The sequence below is a fragment of the Hypomesus transpacificus genome, chromosome 6, assembly GCF_021917145.1.
Source record: "Hypomesus transpacificus isolate Combined female chromosome 6, fHypTra1, whole genome shotgun sequence".
Taxonomy (NCBI): domain Eukaryota; kingdom Metazoa; phylum Chordata; class Actinopteri; order Osmeriformes; family Osmeridae; genus Hypomesus; species Hypomesus transpacificus.
In genome coordinates this window covers 4,282,428-4,308,474 of record NC_061065.1, presented here as the reverse complement: position 1 = coordinate 4,308,474, position 26,047 = coordinate 4,282,428, and the positions used below count along the sequence as shown (strand labels likewise).

The 26,047-nt window shown below is 47.0% G+C and overlaps 1 protein-coding gene across 1 annotated transcript; it reads left to right on the top strand.

The window, feature by feature from the left end:
* The first annotated feature begins 318 nt into the window (after positions 1 to 318).
* On the top strand, positions 319 to 25,367 carry aig1 (androgen-induced 1 (H. sapiens)). Its single transcript, XM_047021783.1, has 6 exons — positions 319 to 493; positions 3,139 to 3,294; positions 5,909 to 6,010; positions 19,034 to 19,149; positions 21,090 to 21,256; positions 25,297 to 25,367. The coding sequence occupies exons 1-6, from the start codon at positions 353 to 355 to the stop codon at positions 25,329 to 25,331; spliced, it is 717 nt and encodes a 238-aa protein (XP_046877739.1). The 5' UTR covers positions 319 to 352; the 3' UTR covers positions 25,332 to 25,367.
* The last annotated feature ends 680 nt before the right edge of the window (positions 25,368 to 26,047 follow it).

Below are 26,047 nucleotides of genomic sequence, written 5' to 3'. Positions count from 1 at the left end.
CCTGAACATGGTGATGCCATAGTCCTTATAGAGGGGCCGCTCATCTTATTTGTGCTTTGCAGCGAGGGTCCTCTTGGAGTGTGAGAGACAACTGCATTCCCTGTTTCTATGGCAACATCCTCCCTCCCCTTCTGCAAACTCTTCGCACACATTTGCTACGCACCCCCCCCCCCCCTCTCTCTCTCTCTCTCTCTCTCTCTCTCTCTCTCTCTCTGCTCTCTCTTCCCATCAACCCCTGTTCTATCCGACCACCCCCCCCTCTCTCATCTCCCTCCACCGTGAGACCCTTAACGGCATCACCAAGCCATAACGAAACAGCGGGAGAAAACAGGAAAAGAGGGGGCAAGGAAACATGGCGCTCATTCCGTCGCAGGTGCTGAGGGTTGCCATCCTTCTGTCATATTTCTCCATCCTCTGCAACTACAAGGCTATTGACATGCCTGCTCATCAAACGTACGGCGGGAGTTGGAAGTTTCTAACGTTCATAGACCTGGTAAGTGTGCATTGTTGTTGTCACGTCCGGGTCCATTCAGAGATGCTATCGCTTATGCTATGGATGCTACGGGAGCAGTAACCTACCTCCGGTTGATACAGTCAACCCCCTGTTCCTCAACGGGCCTGGAGTGCGCCTGTATGATGTCCGTTACGGATGCAGCCTGTGAGGAATGCGTTTCATCCAGCATTGTTACGGATTGCTCGCATATTTGGGCACGTGTTCCTTTTAAAGCTCACACTCATCCACCCCCCCCCCCCCCCCCTCCTCCTCCTCTCTTCTCCTCTCCTGGCAGCTGCTGATGCAAGCCGGCTTCTCACTATTGTTGATGCAGTGTTGCCTGTAATCACACCATCAATCACAATTAGTTGTGCTGCAACCTCCTCGTGGGTACCGGATGATGTTATGAAGATAACTATATCCCGAGTTTAAATGAATCCCAAGTCAGATGAGCGAAAGACAGATTGAAATAGGAAAACACATGTCAGCTCTACGTTCTCTTGGGTGCTGTCTCGTTCTCTTGTTCCATCATGTTTAATAGTTTCATCACATTTTTACTCTAAACTGAATTTGGGGAACGCAGACAAATTGTCTCTCCCTCTTCAACAAGCCCTCAAATACACACACACATACGCTCGCACACCAGTGGCGGCTGCTGGTCTTTCAAAGAGGGGAAGCTCATTTTCGGCCTACTTCGTGAAAATGTTCCTTTTATTTGGCTAGTTCACTGGCTAGTTATGCCCTACGACCGTAGCCTATACTGTATGAATGGATGAATGAAAGAATGATCCAACAAAACAATATTAAACTCGAAGGACGAAATGTGGGAATTAGGTTAACTGAAAGAAGGAATGTGGTGTATAATTGTATGAAATGTATTATGAAAATTGGCTAGCAATTTCGCCAAGCAAATGCCAAGAAGTAGGTTGCAGCTGTATTTCTTTCGACTAAACTAGCTAAATCCGCGAGTGAACTGAGCGCGGATAGCTTCGGTGACTTTTTATAGTACAAAATCGCTGTCAATCAAAAGGAGACCCTCCAATCATCACGCAGAAGCCCAGCGTCCAGGCCAGCGCTGAGCTTCCAGGGCGGGACATAATCGCAGTATTTATCCAATGAAATATAGTTTCGAAGCACTGAAAACAACTGTTCAAAGCAGTCCCATTGAAGTCCATGGACACAATACATTTACATTTAGCAGACGCTCTTATCCAGAGCGACTTACAGTAAGTACAGGGACATTCCCCCGAGGCAAGTAGGATGAAGTGCCTTGCCCAAGGACACAACGTCATTTGGCACGGCGGGGAATCGAACTAGCAACCTTCTGATTACTAGCCCGACTCCCTCACCGCTCAGCCATCCGACTCCCTATTTACAATAGTAAATATTTGACCGTGAATTGTTTTTGAATGTTAGGGGAAGCTGAGCTTCCCTTGCAGTCTTAAAGAAATTGCCACTGTCGTACACACATACACACACACCCCCCCCCACACACACACACACACACACATTTTCACAGCTCCTGCTGGTCTGTCAGTCTGTCAGCTTATGACTCATGGTTTCCCGTATTAGAAGGCCTTTTCTGAAGCCTTTTTTTACTAGGGCCTTTTATTGCCACGGTGCTAAATGCAATAACGCCCATAAACTTGTTTTGTTACCGTCCATTACAACATCTAGCTTTTCACACAAAGCAACGAAGCCTGACTGTGAGTGTGCGTGTGTGCGTGTGTGTCTGTTATTCCTTTTTGGCTTGATTTGAAATCCAGGCGCGGTCATAAAAATTCCAATTTGACATGGTCACCCCCAGAGTACAGTCCACTCCATTATATCCCTCTTCAACTCACCAGCCTCCACTCTCTTTTCAGCTTCTATCTATGAAGCGTCAACATTTGGGGGGGGTCGCTCTTTCTTCAAGCCTCCTATGAGCTTGTCTCTCTTCGGGATGGTATTCCTGCAGTTTGTGTTGTTCTGGGTCAGGATTGTCTCTCTGGAAACTGTCTCACTAGCCCACAGTCTCTGGGACCCTGGACTGGTGAAGCCTGTTGTTCAGTGACATACACACTAAATCAGGCACACAAATACACACACAAACACACACATGCCATGAGCTAAGCGGCACACTCTGTTTGTTCTCATGTATGCACCTTCATTATTAAGCAGGCGAGCCGGACCCCACACACACACACACACACACACACACACACACACACACACACACACACACACACACACACACACACACACACACACACACACACACACACACTGTGTGGGGTGGCATCTGATAGCTGCTGTGCCAGAGCATGGCCCCCACTCCTGTCTGTTGGGTCACACAGGGAGTCATGTGATAGGAGAGAGGAGGTCTGTGTGTGTGTGTGTGTGCTTGTATGTGTACTGTACATTTATGTGTGGAAGGGGGTTAGGTGATGTGATGGGGGGGGGGGGAGTCATACAATCTGCAATACTGTATGCCAAAAAATATATAACTGTCTAATGGGACTAGTCATTATGTCATGCATTCTACCTTGCATTCCACACATTCTATAATAATGCTCATTATGCATTGTAAATGTTTTTTTGGGGGGGTTTGCATGATATACTTGAATAATATATTTGAACATGTGTTCCTCCCTCTGCTCCTGCAGGTGATCCAGGCTGTGTTCTTCGGTGTCTGTGTGCTGACCGACCTGTCCAGCCTGCTCACTAAAGGCAGTGAGAGCCAGGAGCAGGAGAGACAACTCCGCAAGCTGATTGGCCTACGAGACTGGATGATGTCCGTGCTGGCCTTCCCCATCGGGGTGGTGGGTTGACTCTTTCCTACCGTCCCGACTTCCTGTGTGACGGAACAGTCGTATGAATGTTTGCCGTCCGTGTTGCTCTCGTGAGCGCTGGATGGTCTCGTCTGTGGTGCCATATCTGAGAGGTCCACACTGTCCGCGATTTGTTTTGCAAATAGCAAGGAGTTTATCTGTCTGTTCCCCCTTGGTGGAGGTAGAACCAGGGAGCAGGTGGGAGGTCTGTGTTTGTTTTAGCAGGCCTGGTGAGACTGATTGGCATCGCGTAATGACGTGGAAAATATTGAAATCAGGTGCCCGGTGCTGTGTTTCGTGTGGCGTCTGGTGGAGATGTGACGGCGTGTGTTTGCGTGATTGTGTGTGTGTCGGTGTGGGTGTGGGGCGGGGGGAGACGGTGCTTTCTGTACCGATCACATCCACATTTTATTTGTGCGTTTTGATCGCACAAAAAGCCTGTTTAGTGTGAGGGTAGGTGTGGTGGTAGTGGGTGAGGGGGTGGGGGTGTAAAGGCTACAGTAGGTTATTGGGTAAATAGTCTGGGGGGGGGGGCAGTCAGGGCAGTAGTAGTTGTAAGGGTGGGGTTGGTGAGGGTTGGTGACGTAGGAACCTGCTGGCAGCCGTGGGAGGTGAGGCGCGTGGGGGTGGAGGGGAGGGAAAGTGGTTCATGGGAGAGTCGATGATGTTGCGGAGGGATAGGGGAGGCTTTAGGAGGGTGTTGAGGTGCCATGGGGGGCAGGGGCCATGTTTTGGTGTGTGTTTTTTAAGGCCCTGGGCTAATATTTGCCTTGTCGTGGGCGGACGGACACAGAGGGGCAGTGTTCTGTTTCCAGGCCGGGGGCCAAGCTAGTGCTGCTGTCTTTCATCTCCCTGCTGGCATACTGGAGCTGCTCTACGGTAGAGAGAGAGTGTTGTGTGTGTGTGTGTGACGTGTTCTCAACGATAGGCTGTGCATCTCCAGGCCCTCAGTCTTTCCTGGTTTCTAGGAACCAGGTCATGTGACCGGTGCCGTGACCTAGGGTTGACCCCTCAATCTACGCAAGTCATCAGAGAACAGGAGAAGGGAGCCTGTCGGTGACCACACAAACACACACACACACACCTACACCTAGGTGAGCTTGGGAGTCCTGTAAAGAACAAGGGATGGTGGCTCATCATCATTGTCCCAGAAACACACACATAGCCAATCATGTTACTGTTTGGTACTAGTGTGCCATTTGATGATTCCGTTGGCACAGCTGGCGTCTGAGTGCTGGGCACACAGGTCGGGTTACGCACAAATTACACACCACACAATAGCTGTCAGCTATGCCACTGTCCACTACGGGAAACCTACCCCCATCGACAGGATACCGGGGGTAATGTATGCTCTCCATGCCCTGGTGTGTGTGTGTGTTGACGGCCCCAACCATGGTCAGGTGTGAATGTGTCTGGCACTCTGTCCGGGCCCCCTCCATTCTTCCCAGAGCGTCCTGGTGAAAGAGGAGATTGTTCCATCGAGGGCACAATAGACAGGGGCATCTCACATGGTTCTTTCTGCACCCCAGCTGGCAGATCAGGTAATTCCACCCCTGCTCTCTGGCTCGCATTGGTTTGGCCCACAGCCAGTTCCACAAGGCCTTGGGCCCAGGTGTGGTTTCTCCTAAAAAAGGCAATGGGGCGATGATGACCGCACGCAAACATGAGCGCACACACACACATACACACGCAAACACACCCCGGAGCTGAAAGGGCTGCTGAGAGTGTGGAAATGTCTAGATTGTCCAAATAAACCACTGGGCCTCAGACCTCTATTTCCTCAAACTTTGTATGCGCACACACCCACACATACACACAAGCACACACACCCACACACACATACACACACACAGAGCGCCCCTCACTCACACCTTGCCCCCACAGAGGAAATTAAAATGGCTGTTTTCTCTCCTTGGTACAGTAAAGAAGGGTGAGGCACTTCTCAATGCTTTCCATTCAATTTTGACAGATTCCAACCCACGCTCCTAATGCTAGACCAGACCTGGTTAGTGCAGGACGGCTTCTAGTCCAACCCTAGATTGCATCTGACTGTAGAAAGGCCAAAGAGGCAGGCATGGCACTTACCTGCACTGGAAACCCACTAATAGGACTACAAATGATCCTAGTGTGGGTGGATTAACTAGGCCAATGGGAGGAGTTGTTAGGCCTGTCAGGATCATGGAGGTGGGATTCCACCACTAAGGCTCCTGCTGTATAAAGCTCACTCTTCAAACGCACCCCTGGTTCCAAGCCAGTTTTCCTGAGTTACACGCTTGTCTCCGTGGTGCGTTTGATCTGAGCGCCAGCTCAGCACTGAAAAACATACTGAAGGCAGATGGGTGGAAACGGAGATGAGTGGCAAGGAGGGGAAAGGGGGGAGGATTATGTGATGAAAGGAGTAAAAGCTGATGGATGACCAGGGAATAGAAGTGGAGGATGAAAGGGAAGATATGGGATGAGAGACGATTTGGGGGGCAGTTGGAAATTATGCTAGGTCTGCTATGTTCTTATGCTTCTCCAGTTTGTGGTGACCATGTTCTACTATGTTCTTATGCTTCTCAAGTTTGTGGTGACCATGTTCTACTATGTTCTTGTGCTTCTCCAGTTTGTGGTGACCATGTTCTGGGCGCTGTACCTGTATGACAGAGACCTGGTGTATCCCAGACTTCTGGACAGCTTCATACCCCAGTGGTTGAACCATGGCATGGTAAGTACTATGCTACTCTTTGTTTACTGATTGTACTCTACTCTACTACTCAACAGACAGACAGGCAGGCAGAAAGACAGAAAGAAAGAGGCACTTTTTTCATCACCTTGGTTAAATTGCATCGTTACAGCATCAACATTGTTTATTTTTACACAAAATAAACAAATACACAAATTAAATAGAACGCCGTATTGAAAGTAAATCAACAGGTAATGTAGAATGACCACTAAGTAACCAGTGATCTGGTACAGAGGACTACAAGTAAGAGTCATTGAAAAGAGTGTAGTGTACAGCAGTGCAATGTCTTTTCAATATATAATATAACATATTATAATACGGGTAGATGAAATCAAGCATTCTGATTGGTTACTGAGTGAGTCACGGGTTGTGCTTTATTGAGCAATAAAGTACTGCACGCCTGTTTACATTTACCTTCAAGGGTAGAGTTCCATATTAGTGCACACTCAAAATAACTAAAAGGTTGCCGAAGAAAAAGACTGTCTACAAGTACTCGTGTTCACCAATTTATTGGTTAGCAAGCTAGACTAGCAGCATTCGGTAAATTTTTGAGCAATATTGCACTGTCCCGTGATATCAGTGCTAACTAGCTGGTCTAGCTACTGAAACGTTGCACGGAAGCTCAGGTCTAGTTAGCTAGCTATTTATGAGTTCACATCTGCTAGCGTCACTGTGTCCAATCCCGACCGCTGTAAACTACTTTTGTCCAAACCCGAATGGGGTTTGGACACCCAGTTTCCGGTCTTTTTGCCACCATTTTCTTTTGCGATCGCTAGCAAAGTGCAAGTAGTATTATTTTAGGCATACCAAACAATCTACGTGTCAAATTTCATGAACATTTATGGACGTTTACACGTCTAAATGTGACAGAGAAGGTCAAAAGACCACTCGGGCGACGCTCGGGTGACGATCTTTACTCTGAAAAGTGTTTCTGTATTGTCATCGTTCTGCTACTATGGGTTAGCATACAAGTGTATTTTTTTTACGCTAGCTTAACATTACTTTGTATAGCCAATGCCAAAATACACCATCATGTGTGAGGTGATCTGTAGTCGAGGGGAGAAAGGGAGGGGGGCAAGGGACTGACATGAGAAGAGTTCAACGAAACATCCAGCAGGTGGTGGTATACAGTCAAATTGAGATTTTATCGCATAGTTTGGAGATGTTGAAGCGTGATATCTTATTGTGGAGGACATAACTACGTCCCCGGATATATTGACAGCATTGATGGTCAGTTTGGTGACCCTGGATAAAGTTAATATCCCCGGAAAAACAGCAGCGGCGAGTGTTTACTATGAGGATAAATGCGGGCGGGTTTCGACAAGGGTTGTGCATGGCTAATTTACCGGCGCCAGAGTCTTTTTACCGGCTCTAGTAAAGGATAAGCTAACTTATTTTTTTTTTACAATATTTAGCTCGAAAGGTAAGAAGTTAAAGCTTAACGTGAAATCAGTAAATCAGCTGAAAACGTGATACAATCATTTTTTATCAATATTTGAAGTGGCATTTTATCAGAAATTTAGCTAAAAACCGGTCGGGATTGGACACAGTGACGTTAGCTATTAGTTGCTGACTAGATATCCACTTATTTAATTTTAGCTTCGTAGCCACGCAATTACATGACTTGGTCTTGGCTTCTTCAATGTTTTCCACGGATGCACAATTAATTAAGATATTTAAATCAACATAAGCTAACCTTAACAACAGCCTAATGTTAGTTTATCGAGTCCCAAGTCACTCAAATGTAGCTAGGTAGCATACATAGATATATATAAAGACTAGATGTCTTACGGCGGAGTCTAGAACGTCCGCACATGGCGGCCATCTTGCTACAGTCAACTCGCACACCCATAACATTGTGTTGATGCTACATGTACTTTTTAAATGACCATCATTTGCTTAATTTTCAACCGATTTTTAAACGGTTTGGTTTGTTATCAACGTCAGAGATGTCATTATGCCACTGCATACTTATGAATAATTCAGTTTTTTTTTGTTGTTGTCCGGAAACGAGGACGAGACATTTATTGTTTATATATATATCTATATATATCTATGGGTAGCATATACCCAGTGCCTACAAAACATTTATGATTGATTTAGAATTTTTAGGCCTAATGTTTAAATTAAATATTATTTTATTGAAAGTGTCCCATTGTCATTGTTATTTTATAGACAACTTTTATAAAAAGAGCATTTAGAATGAATGAGATGGTTCGAGATCTAGCTAGGCTAACAAACGTGAAGTTCACAATGCTGTTTGTCCGTTGCATAGCAACAGCCACACGTACGGGACTATTTTCTCTCGGCTACTGCTGCGCGTCGGGCCTAACAACACCCTGGAACAGGTACTTTATTGACGACAAAGGACTGCCTCTCGTACCTTATTGCTTAAATATAGCATGAACAGTTTATACAGTCTGAATAGTAAAAAAATAGTCAAATAAGTTGATGAGCAACCAGTAGAGCCCCACCACCACTACCCGTGATCTGGTTCACTGTGAGGAGTTATCAAGTGGAATGGCTGCTGGCAGGTCAGGACTAATACAGTCTACTACATTCTGCTCTGCTCATGCTAACCGGATTCTAGTCTACTGTGCTCTGCTTACTGTGTTCTATTCTACTTGATTCTACTCTATTCTACTACATTCTACTCAGCCGTGCTCCCATACTCTTTGAAACTCTGCCGTCCTCTACTCAGCTAGCTCCACTCTACTATACTCTGCAAAATATTTCTCTACTCTGTTCCACTCTGTCGTACTCTGCTCTTTTCCATTCTCCTGTACTCTACTCCATTCTGCTCTAGTCCCCCTCCACTCCACTCTACTCTGCTCTATTCTTTTCTACAATTTTCTGTACTCTACTCTACTCTGCTCCACTCTACTCAGCTAAGCTCCACTCTACTACTCCACAGTTACATAGTACTATAGCCTACCTTACTCCAGTAGGCTGTAGTCTCCCACTGTGTTTTACAAACAATAGGTATTAAACAGGGCTCTTCCCAAGAGCAAGGCCCCTTCCACCCCCCTCCACTGCTCAGACCCCTTCTATTACCCCAACCCCTGCACCAGTGTCACCGCTTACCGAAAATAATAGCACACAGGCTGGTCGCTAGGTAACAATGTCCACAGTCTGCTCACCAAGAGATTCTGTCAGTCAGTTTAGATTTGAGCTTTATTCAGACTGCAGTAGTTAATGGCGGTGTTCTGCTGCTACAGAGCAGAACCCGGGTACAGATCTGTCTGCTCAACTGTGTCATTTAGATAGTAACTGTGGATACGCAAATGGTTCTATGTATCAATCCTGAAATCAGGTTGGAGATAACCATGGCTTTTCCACCAGAGCCGATATGCAAAACCGTCATTCTGATTTCAACTGTAGACTCCACTCAGACAAACACACGCTCACACACTGTGGCACCCCACAGAGAGTCAGTTGGCCGAGACGCATGCAATTCAGTAGACTGAGATTGAAAACAAGTTTTAACTACACTCAGGTGCATTGAAATGAACCAAAAGTAGAAACTAACAGGAAACTGTTCTTTCGGGGAGCCTTTTTCCACCCTGGTTGGTCGTTCACTCCTGTACGTGGTAAACACAAAACAAAAATTAAATCGATTGAGTGGTACTTTTGCCGTCTCTTGGCTCTCTCTCTCCCTTTCTTTCTCTCCCTCTCTCTGTCTCCCTCCCTCTCTCTCTGTGTGTCAGTTTCTCTGTCTGTCTCTCTTGTCTCTTGGCGCTAATTAGCGAAGTGGGGATCGGGAATGATCTTAAGTTAAAGTGTCCATCTCAGCCTGGCCGCGAGGCAGCGCGGGTCGCTGTCCCCGGTACTGGGAGGACTGGGGAGCCCTCATGTCCCCGTCACCGGAAGACAACCGTCACGTCTCCACTGTTCCCCTCTTCCTGGCCAAACGGCTCTCCAATGTCTGAGTTCTGTCGCTCCTTCCAGAGAGTTCCATCCACTTTGCAGCTGGGAGAGAAGCCATATGCCAAGGGTGCAGGTGGTGGAAAGACGTGTTCGTCCCAAGAGAGTCTTACTCCTCCTGCTCTGGGGGTGAAACAACACACACACACACAAATCTGGAATAACTGGTTGCAAATAGAATTGGGAAATCAAAAATCTGAACTGCTAGGTATATGTACCTTTTTTGTGACCCCAAATCAGGGCTATCCATGATAATATACAATGTATACTTTAAACACACTCCCACACACACACATATAGATCCACACACAGAACACAGGCTGCAATACTGCTGACTAGGCTAATCCCAGAATTATGTGTATGTGCCCCCGCGTGTGTGTGTGTGAGAGAGAGCGAGTAGAAGCAAATGTGCCTGTGATAGCTGCGTCCATGTAGTTATCTCATCTGGTTGAGTTTGTGATTATTATGTTGCTAGGGCTCGGACCCCTTGGCCCATCTGTGACCTGCTCCTGAGGGCCACTGACTGGGGATGGGGGTGGGGGGGGGTAGGGGTAGGGGTGGGGGGAGGGGTGGGAGTTACACCATTGTCAATATTATGCTGCATTCCATGGTACCGCCAGTGTTTGTTTATGCTCGCCGCCACGGCAACAACCGCGTCCCGGTCCCATTGGAGGAGGGAGGGAGGGGCCTGAGGGGCTGTTACTGTTTGGCAGGACGCACGGCCGCAACAATCAGGACTGGGCGGAACGGGTGGGGGGGGGGGGGGGGGGGGGGGGGTAGGGGGACTGAAAGAACAAGTGGAAGAGAGACAGAGAGAGATGGGGGGATAGAAATTGGAGGAAAGGGAGAGAGACAACAAGGGGAAAGACAAAAAGAGGGAAAGAGAACGACAACAGCAACAAGAGGGAGAAGGGAGGGATATTACAGGAAAAGATTGTGGGTGAAGAAAGTGAGCGAGGCCCACTGGCTGTCCTCTAGGTGTGAGGGAGTTGAGAAAATCTAATTAAAAAAATAGTTAACCTGACTTGCCAGATGGTTTGTTACACACAACTATCTGGGAAGTCGTCCATGGAATCAAGTAAATACCTGATAAGTGATTGGATGAACCATCTGTCCATCAACCTCAACTTCAACCTCTTCTGTAGCTGCCAGTAGTTTCTCGTAGGATGCTGATTGGTTCGAACCACAGTGGTTTGGGTACAAACGGACAGCTTGGCATGATCTTCAAATCCAGCTGTTCAGCTAGGTTAGAAACCTGACCTCAACAGAGAGACTAACCCTCTTGTGTGCTAACACAATATCTCACAGCCCCTAGACCTTCATGATGAGAGTTATTTTTCCGAGGCTAGGATAAGGTTGACCTAAATTCTAGAACCTGGAAGAGGAAGGGACTCTAATATGGGTACTTATCATCTCATCTTTTGGCAGCAGTGCTGTGGACTAGCGTATTCCGGAAGATCCATGTCACTATGGTGAAACTGTTTTGAAACAAAACAAAACAATGCTGGGAAAAAAAAACTATAAACACCTACCTTGGCCTAAGAATTACACACACACACACAATTCTGTCTCTCGGCATACACAGTTCTCTGTACCCACCTGTCTTTCTTCTCACACACACACACTCCTGTTTGTCTGCACACACAGCCTTAAAAGCCTATTCTCAACTCACTGTCCACACACACACATGCACGCCTGTACACTCTGCACACACCTGTCAAACCCAGTGTGTGTTACTGTAGAATCAGAGACTCCTTCCTGCCATGAAACAAACATCCTGTTCACTTATGCAGAAACTCGCTGAGCATTAGGATTGCCTTCAAACACGTAAACGACAGGTTCAACTTAAAATAGTTTGTCGTTGAATGTGCAAATTCAGAGGCAATTTTACCTCAGAGACAACAGATGTCGAAAACCAACATGATTTCACAGGAGCTGGGACAATCTGTGTGTGTGTGTGTTAGTGTGTGGGTGGGTGGGTGTGTGTGTATTTTGACGTTATCATAGCACGGGTTTTGTGCAGCAGTCTGAACATGCCTTTCTTCACATTGCTCTGACAATTAGAGCCCCCACACATAGGGCAGTCCCGTCAACATCACTTAGAGGTGGTTGTCTCACAGGCAGTTTGTCAGCAAGAGGTAGCCCCCACCCCCCTCCACCACCACCACCACCTCTCCTTTTCAGCTCGTCCCCCTCTGAGCCCACTCTCGGAGAGCTGTCAGCTAGCTGCCGTCTGCTAAAACACACCGTGCTAGTACACCCCCCCCCCCCTCCCCCGCCCACCCACTGAGAGGAACCCAGGTTCAAAGCCGCTCACACTCGCAGACGCAGCCGTAAAGGGGAAAGAGGGACACGCGCAGGAGATGAGACGCACGCACACAAGCTGACACACGTCAACAAGTAAATATCTAACACCTCCCCAGAGGGCTCCTGAGGAAAGGGGCCGCTTGCTACTGTAATGAGAGAGGAGAGAAAAGGGAGAGGCTGGCAAACGAAGCACTCTCAGAGGAAGAGCATGATGGGAGGTATTCGGTTGGGTGCCGTGGGAGACGAGTCCCTCCTGTTTCCCTCTCTCTCTCTGTGTGTCTTTAATTCATTTATCTTATGACTCAGATCTTACAATAAACAATTTTCAAAAAGGTTATTTGGGGATGAGGCGCTATGGTCGGTGTCTGTAGAAATCCTCAAAAGATATTCTCTTGACATGATTCTCATTCAGGAGCTACACAGAGCGTAGTATTTGTAAGTGGAAAATATAAATGCAAATCTGTGTGTGTGTTTGTGGATGTCAAGTCTTTGTTTAGGCTTTTTTTTCTCAAGTCTCTGCTGCTTCACTTTGCCTTTGTCCCTCTCTCTCTCTGTCACTGTCCCTTGTCTCTCTGTCTTGGTCTCCCTCTACGTCTCTCTCTTTCCAAATAAGACTTATTTGCTCATAAAGAAGTTGGCCCCCACTTCCCCTGGTACAGCTGTTGGTCCTCCAGAACTGAATTGGGAAAACGGGTGCAATTGAACTGCTTCTTTGATGCTTGAAAAATAAATAGGCGTAATCGCTTAATTGATACGATTACAAATAATCATTGTGGAGCAATGGTTAGCTATCTCTCTCTTCACCTTTCGGCCACATTGTTGCCATATCACGCTGACGTAGCGTATGCATGGTTTCTTAATCGTGCAGATAAGCAGATTAAAGTGTTTTTTTTCCTCATAAATCTGAAACCGTAGAAACACCCATATGCATGTTTCAGAGGCCATTTTATGTATAGGCTAACTTGTCCTTGTACATTTAAATTAGAATTAACCAAATATGGTTATAGCCTATGGGGGTATAAAAAGTTAAGTTACACTTTTATGCTATTTTGCAGGAAATGCTTGGTCATGTCATGTTGCTAGTTCTGACCCTTTAAGTTATGAACCTTTCACATATGTTGCATCTAGCAGCATAACACACTCAAACATAAATCACTCCACAGCAACAACGCAGCAGATGTAAAATTACTCAGTTGATCGATTCGTTCGGGGGGGTGGGACGAGGGGGGAGGGGGGTGTCAAGGAGGTGACAGGTGTCTTGGTCTAACCTCTCCCACTGTGAGGCCTTTTAACCCTCCTCTCAACACCCTGGAGCCATGGCCACACACACACACACACACACACACACTCAGACACAGGTGATGAGATGAGGTGGTGTGTATAGGCGGTGTGCTGCCTGTCATCCACATTGGGAGGCCTCTAATCACGCACGTCTTACTAGATGTTGAGGGTTAAAACAGCTCTGCAGAACAGATCAGATCTGAGACAGTGTGTGTGTGTGTGTGTTAATGGATGTGCCGGTATGCATGTTTGTTTGTTAAAGGCTAGGCTCTTTTATTTCTGTGGTGAGCATGAGAGATTACAAGACTCTTTGTGTGTGTGTGTGTGTGTGTGTGTTGTCTTTGGGCGTGAGTGATTACCAGACGTTGTCTGTAACTGCAGACTCAGCTGAAAGTGAAACGCTCTCTGACTGGAGACTGACCTTTTTTAAGTGAAAACAGAGAATCTACAGGTTGTTAAAGTCTTTAGCGTGTGCACTCTCATCTACCCTTTCTCTTCTGCTTACACACACACACGTGCACAGTACGCATGGAACTTTGGGAAAAGGAAAGGAGAAAGGAAAGCAGAAAGGAATCTGATTTTACCTTAGCTGGTTACCTTGCCAGTATATATGTGTGTGTGTGTGTGAGAGAGAGAGAGAGAGAGAGAGAGAGAGAGAGAGAGAGAGAGAGAGAGAGAGAGAGAGAGAGAGAGAGAGAGAGAGAGAGAGAGAGAGAGAGAGAGAGAGAGAGAGAGAGGTCAAAGCAGGAGAACAGATGTTGGAGAGAGACAGATTCAGTTAGCCAGAAGACAAGCAATAACCTGGAGTGGAAGAGAGGGAAGTGAGAGGAAAAAAGAAGAAGCCAAGAGAAAGGGAGAAAGAGAGCACAATAGAAAAAGAGAGAGAGAGAGCAAAGCAAGATGGGGAAGTACAATGGTATTGATCCTTTCTGGGAAAACAATCTCTCTGTTCTCTTTTACGTACTCTGTGCTCGGCTATTTCCCCTGGTCAGAGGAGATGCACTGCCTCCCTTAGACCAGATCAATAAGCCCTAATCCATGTTGGTGGACACTGATATTACTGGACAAACACACACACACACACATAAACACACATATGCACACAGTCACATACTGTGTAATGCTAGTACTGGATACACACACACAATCACGTACGGGTTAGCCATTAGCCTTAATAGCTTCCTCCAACCTGATCCTTGTCTACAATTAGCTAGGTTAGCTTTAGCTCTGTAAGCTTCCTCAAGCCAAGACTTATCCAGTAAGGCTGCATAGCTAGTGTGCTACATCACCCTTAACAACTGGCAAAATATTGACTCATCTCATCTTGAAAAGATGGCTGCTGGTGTTTTTTTGTTCCCTCCATTGTTCTCAAATCCAACGTCAAGCTCAGGGAGTGAGTAAGCGTTGAGTGATGAGAGAAGAAAAGAGACAGTTTGTTCTTTCACAGAATCACAAACTTCCCTAAGTGTTTCTCGTGTCTAGTTGCCGAGAAACACCTAGCATCTGTGTTCACACTTCCCTCTCACCCTCCTCTCTCTCCCTCCCTCTCTCCCTCCCTCTCTCCCTTTCTCTCGGTCTCTCACTTCAGCCTGAATGACTGTGGAGGTGGCAGAAGGTATGGTGCGATAGCAGACGTGTTGCATTGGATAACACCCTGTGGTGCGTGTGTGCGTGTGAGTTCTTGGGTTCTAGGATATATGTTTGTGTGTGTGTGAGTGCTAGAATGTTCCATCGTAATGAGATGGTCTCAAGAGTCTAGATTTCAGACCGTAATCACCCACGGCCTCTGGTAACATGCACACATCTAGAACTTGTAAGCATCTTCAGACATGAGTGTGTGCTAAGTGGTATATTTGAGTCTGCCTGTCCAGATTTAGTCCTCCAGCTCTGGGCAGAGGCAAGCAGTTGAGAAAAAGGAGGGAGAAAAAGGAGGGATGTCACTCAGACAGCCCTGGCATCCTGACCCAACCACAGACCTCGGAGAGAGGAAAAGAGAGAGAGAGAGAGAGAGAGAGAGAGAGAGAGAGAGAGAGAGAGAGAGAGAGAGAGAGAGAGAGAGAGAGAGAGAGAGAGAGAGAGAGAGAGAAAGAAAGAAAGAAAGAAAGAGAGGAGAAATAGAAAGGGGGTGGAGACAGGGAGGTCTATGTGGGGGGTGAGGGAGGGTGGGGGAGTTATGACTAAAGTTAGACGGAGACCAAGGCTTCTCCCCTCCAGAGAAGTTGCGGTGTCAGGCCATGTCATCCATCTCTCCCCCCCCGACCGAGAGAGGAGGAGGAGGAGGAGAGGAGGGACAGTAACTTACCGCGCTCCCTGTGGTGTAATAGAATACAGTATAATGAGAGTGAGGGTACTTTGGTGTGTGTGTGTGTGTGTGTGGAAGGGGGTTGATGATTGGGTAACCTTACACCCGTCCTTGAGAGAAAGTGAGAGAGTTCTGTCAGTCACCTTATCTCTTCTGTGGGCCCCCCCTCTTTAGGCACTCACACACACACACACACACACACACACACACACACACACACACACGCATGCATGCCCATACTTTGCCATTCACATTCCTGTTCACATTCCCAGCCCTAGAACTTTCCCAGTTGATCTCTGTTTTAACAGACTGACAGTCATGTTGAAGCATGTTTGCACTGTCGGTGGTTGGTGTGTGTGGGCATCGAGTGGCTCTTGGAAACACACAGACACGCACGCTTATTCACAAATGCAAATGCTCACTCATGCACTCACACACACACACACACACACATCCAGCCAGCTCAGGCCAACCGAGACCAGGATGCAATGGGAGCAGCAGCAGTAGCTAAAGCAGGCCTTGTCCTCTAGACCAAAGGGTTGACGGTTCAAATCCCTGCCAGGCCACAAGGCAGATCTGAAATCCTTCTGTCGGGAACCAGAGCTTCTAATTGGCTCTGTGTGGGGAGAGTGGAAGTCTGACTTCTTTCCAGGGCATCTCCTGATTGGTCCGTGGGCCGGGGTGTCTGCCAATGAGAACGTCTCCATTTCATGAATTAATAAACATTGTCAGAAAGAATGAGAGAGAGGCTTGTCTCAGTCCTGCCTGCTGCATCTGAATGGTCAAATGTGATTATGTGTAATGGTGGTGAGTGTGGAGGGTTGTTATTGGAGGGTGGTTTTAGCCCTTCTCGAACCCTCCAATCATCTATTCTCATCTCCTTCCCATTCCACTCCTCTCCTCTTTCCTCCTCTTCCCTCCAGTCCTCCACCCTCCTCTACTCCTCATCTCTCATCTGATCAGTAAACATCACTGTTCCCATCTAATGGTCTGGCTTAAATATAGATTCCTCCTGCCTCAGCATTTGCCATTGGGTCACGTGCGTACGTCGTGAAAGCGCGCGGGGGGGGTGTGTGTGCGCGCCAGCATCTGTGTGTGTGTGTGAGACAGAGAGAAAGTTGAGTGAGGAAACATTAAACAGGCAGAGGCAGCAGACACAAACTGGGCACACACACATTGTCTCATACACACGCTCGCGCACACACACACGCGTGCGCACACTTGTGCACGCGATAGTCTCAGAGGGGATGAGGCAGCTCTTACCTCATTTACACTTCCAGCTGTTACATCTGCACATCCTCACTGTTAAGCCTGGGGCTGGAGGAGAGGGGGGGAAACAGAGGAGGAGGCTCAGAGAGAGAGAGAGAGAGAGAGAGAGAGAGAGAGAGAGAGAGAGAGAGAGAGAGAGAGAGAGAGAGAGAGAGAGAGAGAGAGAGAGGTGGAGCAGTAGAAGTCAAGGAGAGAAAAGGAGGAGGCGGCGGAGGAGAGGAAGGAAAGCAGCAGGAGCCGGAAGTGGAGTTAAGGAAGAGGGGGAAAGAAGGGGAGGTGCAGGAACGGAGACGGGAGGAGGATGAGGCAGAGGAGTCGAAGGGAAAGAGACGAAAGCGACGTAGAGCAGGGAGTCAAGTGGCTGAGCGGTGGGGAATTGGGCTAGTAATCTAAAGGTCGCCAGTTCGAATCCCGGCTGAGCCAAATTACGTTGTGTCCTTGGGCAAGGCACTTCACCCTTCTTGCCTCGGGGAATGTCCCTGTACTTACTGTAAGTCGCTCTGGACAATAGCGTCTGCTAAATGACTAAATGTAAATGTAGAGCAGAAGGAGGTGGAGGAAGGGAGGGAAGCCGGGAAAGAGGAGGAGATGAAGGACTGGAAGGACAGGAGGAGGGGAAGGAGAGGAAGCGGTGGAGGAGTACAATAACAGGAAGGAGAGTACAGAAGCAGGAAGTGGAATGGAGGGAAATAATCAAAGAGAAGGTTGGGGAGTCGAAGAACAGAAAGAAAGGAGATGGAGAAACGAGTAAAGCGAAAGACAGATTCTGTCATATGATGGGGGAGAAGATATCCTTCTGAGAAGGAGAGATAGCATGTGTGTTGGTGCATGGTTGTCTGTGTGTATGAGCGTGAACACATTCCCGAGGAACTTTGTATTCCTGCTAGGTCAGACCATCCTCGACCCTGCCACTGTGTGTGCATACATGGGTCCTGTGTTTACATTTACATTTAGCAGACGCTCTTATCCAGAGCGACATACAGTAAGTACAGGGACATTCCCCCCGAGGCAAGTAGGGTGAAGTGCCTTGCCCAAGGACACAATGTAATTTGGCACAGCGGGGAATCGATCCGGCAACCTTCTGATTACTAGCCCGACTCCCTCAACACTTAGCCATCTGACTCCCTTCCCCTGACTCCCACTGTTTGTTCGTTCATGTGCAACAATGCGATGGGAGTGCATCGTGGCTGAGATGCTTCTCTCCAGCCCGGCGCAGAGACAACAGCTCAGTCACACTGCACCGAGGACACTTCCGCCATTATTGTAGTCCTGAGCCCAGACCAAGTCAGTCGAGGGCAGACTAGTGAGGGAGGGGAGTGTGGAACAGACTGGTCTGCAACACTGACGCCTGCTGGAAGGGTGGAGACTTTGAAGTATGTGTTGGTGCAAATGCCTACGCTGGCTGTTATGCTAGTCAGGTTTTCTCGCCTTTGGCCACCCAACTGGAACCTGTCAGACAGTTAGCTTGCTTTCCTTGGTTTCTAATAATGTGCCAGCAAGTAGTCCTGAAAAATGATCGTACCCCCCCGGCATAAAAGGAGGAGATGCTAATCTTCTCCCCACAAAGATAGCACTATACTGTAAATTAGTATCAGCTAACGGAATTACAGTATACTCTACTTTGAGGACAAACATGTTATTCTAGGATGATGATCATGAAATATGCCCTGCTTAAATTCATTAAATTAATTTTTGACTTTGAATTGATATCTAATGTAGAATGGTTAGTAGAATGGCATGCTAACATGACGGTTTTGTATTATTTGGTAGGGAAAAACCATGACATCCTTCTTGTGATCTTATAACTGAGAAACTAGAATTACTGTCACTGTCTACCATCACCACTAAACCACTCTCTCTTTTTCTCCCTCCATCTTTCTCTCTCCCTTCCCACACCCGTCTCTTTCTCTCACTCGACCCAGCACACCACGGTTCTGCCCTTTATCATCATCCAGATGAGGACCACACACCACCAGTATCCCAGCAGGCCTAGCGGCTTGGCAGCCGTGTGCACCTTCGCAGTAGGATACGTTGTATGGTGGGTACTGCCTCCTGTGCCATAGCAGAGTCTTGCTCCACAACTACTTTATGTCTGTATTTTAAGCATCCAAACTACCCCCAACTTGCCTTAGACTTGTTATTACCTCCTTTAATGTTGTTACAAGTAGGGGAAAGTGTATTAAGGAGCATGTCCAGCTGTTCTTCTGATGTGAAGTGTCAGACCTAACCTGCCGTTAGAGAGAAGTTCCTCCCACCTGGCCATATTTGCGGAGATCTATTTGCTGGGATGAAATAATAAGACAAGTATATAATTGTTTTCATACCAGTGAGGCAAAAAAACGGAGGTATCAGCATTAGTTGAGACATGCGCACGCGCACACGCACACACACTTCGCTCAGTCCTAATCCGCAAGGGGAAATTAAGAGGATTGAGAGTGGAGTCTCGCAGGGTCAGGGAAGCTGTATCTGACAGACAAGCGAGAGGCGGGGGGAGGAGGGCAAATGCAGGGGGGTTGTTAAATCCATAGGTGGACTTAGAACGGGGATTACCTAGCTGGAAAAAAGCAAGTGAACGGAGGATAGAGAGGGTAGAAGAGAGAGGGGGGGGAGATAGGAGGAGTGAAAAGGGAGCAATAGATGGAGGGATAGAGGGCTGTCAGCCGGAAAGTTGTCGTGGGCAACAGAAGTCACAGAACGGTACTCAAACTGTCATGAACATGTGCTGGCGCAGACACGTGCTCGCGTGCGCGCCTCCAAGCAAACAAGACACCCCTAGATACACACATACACACACATACACACGTACACAAATGGTGACAGCAATCAAGGCGGTTGGACACAAATCAACTATGTAACCATTCTGTCACAGCTGATGAAGCCATTCAGCTCCATTCAGCTCCATATAAATGCAGCTTAATCGTTTGATTAGCCTCGAGGCGGATATTTCCATGAAATGCTTCATAACTGACTGACAGAACAGCCTGGCAACCTTGTATGCACGCCACTGCAACGTCAGATGGAACACAACAAGCATAGAAACACTTATCAAATGTTGTCCACAAGCCACTTGAGCGTTTTAATGAACAACCCTAATTGGTTTTAATTAGGTTCATTGATGACACGGTGCTACACTGTAGGGTCAAGTGAATGGCTTAACTGGCTGACCGACCGACTAGCAGACCGACTGAATGACAGGTCTTCAGCTGTAGTGTGATCACCCATAAGATCCTGAAGGCTGTAGAAGAGCCCTCTGCGACTGCTTCAAGTGTTTACAGAAATCCAGAAGAGGTTTTGATTATCCCAAATCTGACCCAAATCTCCCAGCCAGTGGCCCAGGCCTGGTTTCTGGTAAACCCTTGACTTTGTGTGCATCATGTCACCTCTGAGATGACCTCGTCATCGCCGGTGTTGTCCATTCCTGCGGTATATATACAGTATATACATATATACATATATATACATATATATACATATATATATGTAAATACTGTATGTATATATGTATATGTAAAATTAAACCTCCTCGATTCTGGTTATGTGAAATATTGGTTGGGCGTGTTGGTTAGAAGGTTTGAAACCAGACTGGAGGAGGTATAATTTTACATAAATATATCTCCTCCAGTCTGGTTTCTATCCACCATCCCACTTGAGTAGACAGACTGGGCTCCCTTTCAGACAGCCATACACACAGACAGACACACACACACAGACACACACACACACACAGACAGACACACACAGACAGACACACAGACAGACTGTGGAGGCGTACTATACACTGACCCTCCTCTCACCTGCCAGAACAGTGAACACTGCAGACAGCCAGACAGTAGGCGTAGTATGGAATCTCCTCCACAGTCGTCACCCCCTCCCCCCCCCCCTCCCACCCACACCTGCCGAATCCATCTTTCTTCTTTCTCACGGAACATGACAAGAGGAATGACAACGCTTACCGGCTCCTGTCCCTGTCCCGTGCAGGATGTGCTGGGTGCACCATGTGACGGGGGTGTGGGTGTATCCCCTGCTGGAGTACATTGGGCCCCTGGCCAGGGGGCTGTTCTTCTCCTGCCTCATGCTCCTCCTCTGCCTCTACTACATCCTGGGGGACATCCTCAACACCTACATCTGGGACCCCTCCAGCAGAGGTGTGTGTGTGTGTGTGTGGTGTGTGTGGTCACAGGGAATCACAAATGACCAGGATTGGAACATTTAAGCTTTGCAAAGCAGGCTACCACTGTTTGAACTATACAGTGCACCCGGAAAGTATTCACAGCCTCATTTTTCCCCTCAAAATTCGACACACAATACCCCATAGTGACAAGGTGAAAAAGGTTTGTTTCCTATTTTTTATGGATTATTAAATATTAAGAATGAAAAAATAACACGTACCTAAGTATTCACATCCGCTCAATACTTTGTTGAAGCACCTTTGCAGTGCCGATCCTTGCTGTGGGTGACATAAGCAGCCGCCTAGGGCGGCGTGAAAAGAGGTGCGGCAAATTCCAAAGTGCATCCATTTAAATGAACCCTCCCAACAGAGGGCGCAGACCGCGGCACGTCCGTGTTGTGGTGAGGGGCCCGCACCTTTGGCAGCAATGACAGCCTTAAGTCTTTTGAGTATGATGCTACAAGCTTGGCACACTTATTTTGGGGCAGTTTCACCCATTCTTCTATGTGGGACCTATCAAGCTCCATCAGGTTGGATGGGGAGCGTTAGTGCCCTGCCATTTTCAGATCTCTCCAGAGATGTTCAATTGGGTTCAAGTCTGGGCTCTGGCTGGGCCACTCAAGGACATTCACAGAGTCGTCCCAAAGCTTTTTATTATCTTGGCTGTGTGCTTAGGGTCGTTGTCCTGTTGGAAGATGAACCGTTGCCCCAGTCTGAGGTCCAGATCGCTCTGGAGCAGGTTTTCATCAAGGATGTCTCTGTACATTGCTGCATTCATCTTTCCCTCGATCCTGACTGACCCACAGCATGATGCTGCCACCACCATGCTTCACTGTAGGGATGGTCTTGGCCAGGTGATGAGCAGTGGCTGGTTTCCTCCAGATATGATGCTTGGCATTCACATTTACGCATTTAGCAGACGCTTAGCAGAAGAGAGAGCTTTACAAAAGAGCATAGGTCACTGATTGTAACAACGAGGTAGTCCCAAACATTGCAAGCAGCCAAAACATGAAGCATACAGTGCCCTCCAAAAGTATTGGAACAGTGAGGCGAATTCCTTTATTTTTGCTGTAGACTGAAAACATTTGGGCTTGACATCAAATAATGAACGTGAGACCAGAGATCAACGTTTCAGCTTTTATTTCCAGGTATTTACATCAGGATCTGATGCACAACTAAGAAAATATCACATTTTGTTTGAATCCACCCATTTGTAATGTGATCAAAAGTATTGGAACAGATATACTTAAAACATATTTAAGTGAATAAGACTTAATATTTAGTTGCAAATCCTTTGCTTTCAATAACTGCAGCAAGTCTGTGACCCATTGACGTCACCAAACTTTTGCATTCTTCCTTTTTGATGCTTTCCCAGGCTTTCACTGCAGCCTCTTTCAGTTGTTGTTTGTTTTGTGGGGTTCCTCCCTTCAGTCTCCTCTTAAGCAGGTAAAATGCATGCTCTATAGGGTTTAAGTCTGGAGATTGACTTGGCCAGTCTAATACCTTCCATTTCTTGCCCCTGATGAACTCCTTTGTTGTTTTGGCAGTGTGTTTTGGGTCGTTATCTTGCTGCATGATGAAGGCTCTGCCAATCAGTTTGGTTGCATCTTTCCTTAAATTGGCAGACAAAATGTTTCTGTAGACTTCCGAGTTCATTTTGCTGCTGCCATCATGTGTTACATCCTCAATGAAGATTAATGAGCCCGTCCCAGAAGAAGCCATGCAAGCCCAAGCCATGACATTACCTCCACCGTGTTTCACAGATGAGCTTGTGTGTTTGGGATCATGAGCAGTTCCTTTCTTTCTCCAAACTTTAGCCTTTCCATCACTTTGGTAAAAGTTAATCTTTGTCTCATCAGTCCATAAAACTTTGTCCCAGAATTTTTGAGGTTCATCTCTGTACTTTTTGGCAAATTCCAGCCTGGCCTTCCTATTCTTCTTGCTAATGAGTGGTTTGCATCTTCTGGTGTAGCCCTTGTACTTTTGTTCATGAAGTCTTCTGCGAACAGTAGATAATGATACCTTCACTCCTGCCATCTGGAGGTTGTTGCTGATCTCACTAACAGTTGTTTTAGGGTCTTTCTTTACAGCTCTCACAATGTTTCTGTCATCAACTGCTGATGTTTTCCTTGGTCTACCTGTTCGACGTCTGTTACTTAGTACACCAGTAGTTTTCTTCTTCTTCAGGACATTCCAAATGGTTGTACTGGCTATGGCCAATGTTTCTGCAATGGCTCTGATTGATTTTCCATCTTCTCTAAGACTCACAATTGCTTGTTTTTCACCCAAAGACAGCGCTCTGGTTTTCATGTTGTTTTCACCTCTGAATACAGTCTGCATAGACAAAACCTATCTTACCCAATCTGAACCTGAGTGTAGACATTCAGTGGTATTTATTGATTGAATAATGTATGTAATAGGACACACCTGGGCAACAAAACACACCTGTCAGTCACATGTTCCAATACTTTTGCTCACGTGACAAATGGATGGGTTCGAACAAAAAGGTGATATTTTCTAATTTGTGCATCAGATCCTGATGTAAATACCTGGAAATAAAAGCTGAAACGTTGATCTCTGGTTTCACATTCATCGTTTGATGTCAAGCCCAAATGTTTTCAGTCTACAGCAAAAATAAAGGAATTGGCCTCACTGTTCCAATACTTTTGGAGGGCAAAGTACATTGTGAAAAAACTAAACAAGTGCCAAAGGGAAGACCCATAAGAGCATGCAGTTATACAAGTCATAAATTAAAACAACATGAACCACAAAAAGTGCAAGACTGTACCTGTAGAAGAACAATCAACAGTAAAATATTTCACAGCGAGTACAAGAGTTAACTTCGTTATAACTAACCTACAAGAGCAACAAGTCACTCCATAAGAGTCATTGTGATCCTGGAGGAAACTAACATCAGGTCCAGCCAAACATTCCTTAGTGCCGTTGTACTCCCGGAACAAGTGCGTCTTGAGCCTTTTCTTGAAGGTGGGGAGACAGTCAGTGTCCCTGATAGAGGTGGGGAGCTGGTTCCACCATTGGGGGGCCAGACAGGAGAAGAGCTTGTGTTGGGACTGGGCGGTCTTGAGCGGTGGGACCACCAGGCGGTTGTCTGAAGAAGACCGTAGGTGACGGGTGGGGGTGTAAGGTTGCAGGAGTGACTTGATGTAGTCGGGTGCAGTCCCGTTCACTGCTCGGAAGGTCAGTACCAGGGTCTTGAATCTGATACGGGCGTTGATGGGTAGCCAGTGGAGAGAGATGAAGAGCGGGGCAAAATTGAAACATTCAGCCCAAATAGTTCCATCTTTGTTTCATCAGACCAGAGAATTTTGGTTTTTATGGTCTGAGAGTCCTTCAGGTGCCTTTTGGAAAACTCTAGGTGGGCTGTCATGTGCTTTTTACTGAGGAGTGGCTTCCGTCTGGCCGCTCTACATACAGGCCTTATTGGCCGAGTGCTGCAGACATGGTTGTCCTTCTGGAAGGTTCTCCTCACTTCACAAAACAACGCTGGAGCTCTGTCAGTGACCATCGGGTTCTTGGTCACCTCCCTGACCAAGGCCCTTCTCCCCTGATTACTGCCTCAATACAATCCTGTCTCGGATATGTGCTTGCATTTCCAAATCATGTCCAATCAACTGAATTGACCATGGTTGGACTCCAATAAAGTTGTAGAAACATCTCAAGGGTGCACCTGAGCTCAATTTTGAGTGTCATGGCAAAGGTTGAGAATACTTATGTACAACAAAATCATTATGGGGCATTGTGTGTAGAACTTTTTGGGAAAAAATGAGTTAAATCCATTTTGGAATACGGCTGTAACATAAAAACATGTGGCAAAAGGAAGAAGTGAAGCGCTGTGAATCCTTTTCAGATGCACTGTAAACATACAGTACTGTATACGTAAAAATGAAATTTGTGTATAGATAAGTGGTTGAAACTACGTCAAGTATTCATCTAATGTAACTGTGATGTTAGAGCTGTCTTTCCAGCGTGCTCTGTGTTCTTCTTTGTGTTCTCCAGGTTGTCTGGACACAGCCAAAGCAAAAGCAGATTGAGGGCGGCCCGTCAGGCAGTGGAACCCCCTCGCAGACGACCCCCCCCCCCCCCCCCCCCCCCCCCCCCCCCGACATCTCTCCCGCCCCCGTGCAAACACGGTCGTCGAGGAAAACCGGATGGAACATTTTTTGGGTGTCCTCTGTTTTCCCCGCTCTCTGCTGCTGCAGTGGCGGTCGGGTCTTCATCACAGAGGAGGAAGAGGAGGTCACTGCGAGAAACTGTCGCATGATGACATCATCTTTTTCGCCTAGGCTTTCAGCACTGAGGCTACGGTATTAAGTATCTGTATTTCACCTCATTAACCTTATGCCAGGGGTATGATGCCTATCTGAACATGCTCAGAGATATTGAGGAGTTAACCAGGATCACACCTCTTTTTGAGTTTGAGCTCAGCCTGGCTGCAGTTGTCCCTCTTTGCTTTAGGCCACTCATATACCATTGGTTAGCAAGAGTAGAGTAGATTAAAGAATACAACGCAGAGTAGAAATCAATGGAATAGAATACAATAGAATGAAGTAGAATAGAGTAGAAATAAAGCACACAGCAAGACGTAGAACCAAGCTAGGTGTCTGCTACCCAAATTGGTGACCGGTACCAGTGATGCCAGTGGAATCTTGTGGTACCAATTATACTAGTGTGGTCTTGTGGCACTAGTGATGCCAGTGTGGTGACTGGTACCAGTCTGGTCTTGAGGTACCAGTGACACCAGTCTAGT

What these genes read in the sequence shown, in the direction of transcription:
- aig1 (XM_047021783.1), top strand. Translation starts at nt 353, where the DNA reads ATGGCGCTCATTCCGTCGCAGGTGCTGAGGGTTGCCATCCTTCTGTCA. An exon ending in TTCTAACGTTCATAGACCTG is followed by an intron (nt 494 to 3,138) that starts GTAAGTGTGCAT and finishes CTGCTCCTGCAG; the next exon opens with GTGATCCAGGCTGTGTTCTT. An exon ending in AGTGGTTGAACCATGGCATG is followed by an intron (nt 6,011 to 19,033) that starts GTAAGTACTATG and finishes CACTCGACCCAG; the next exon opens with CACACCACGGTTCTGCCCTT.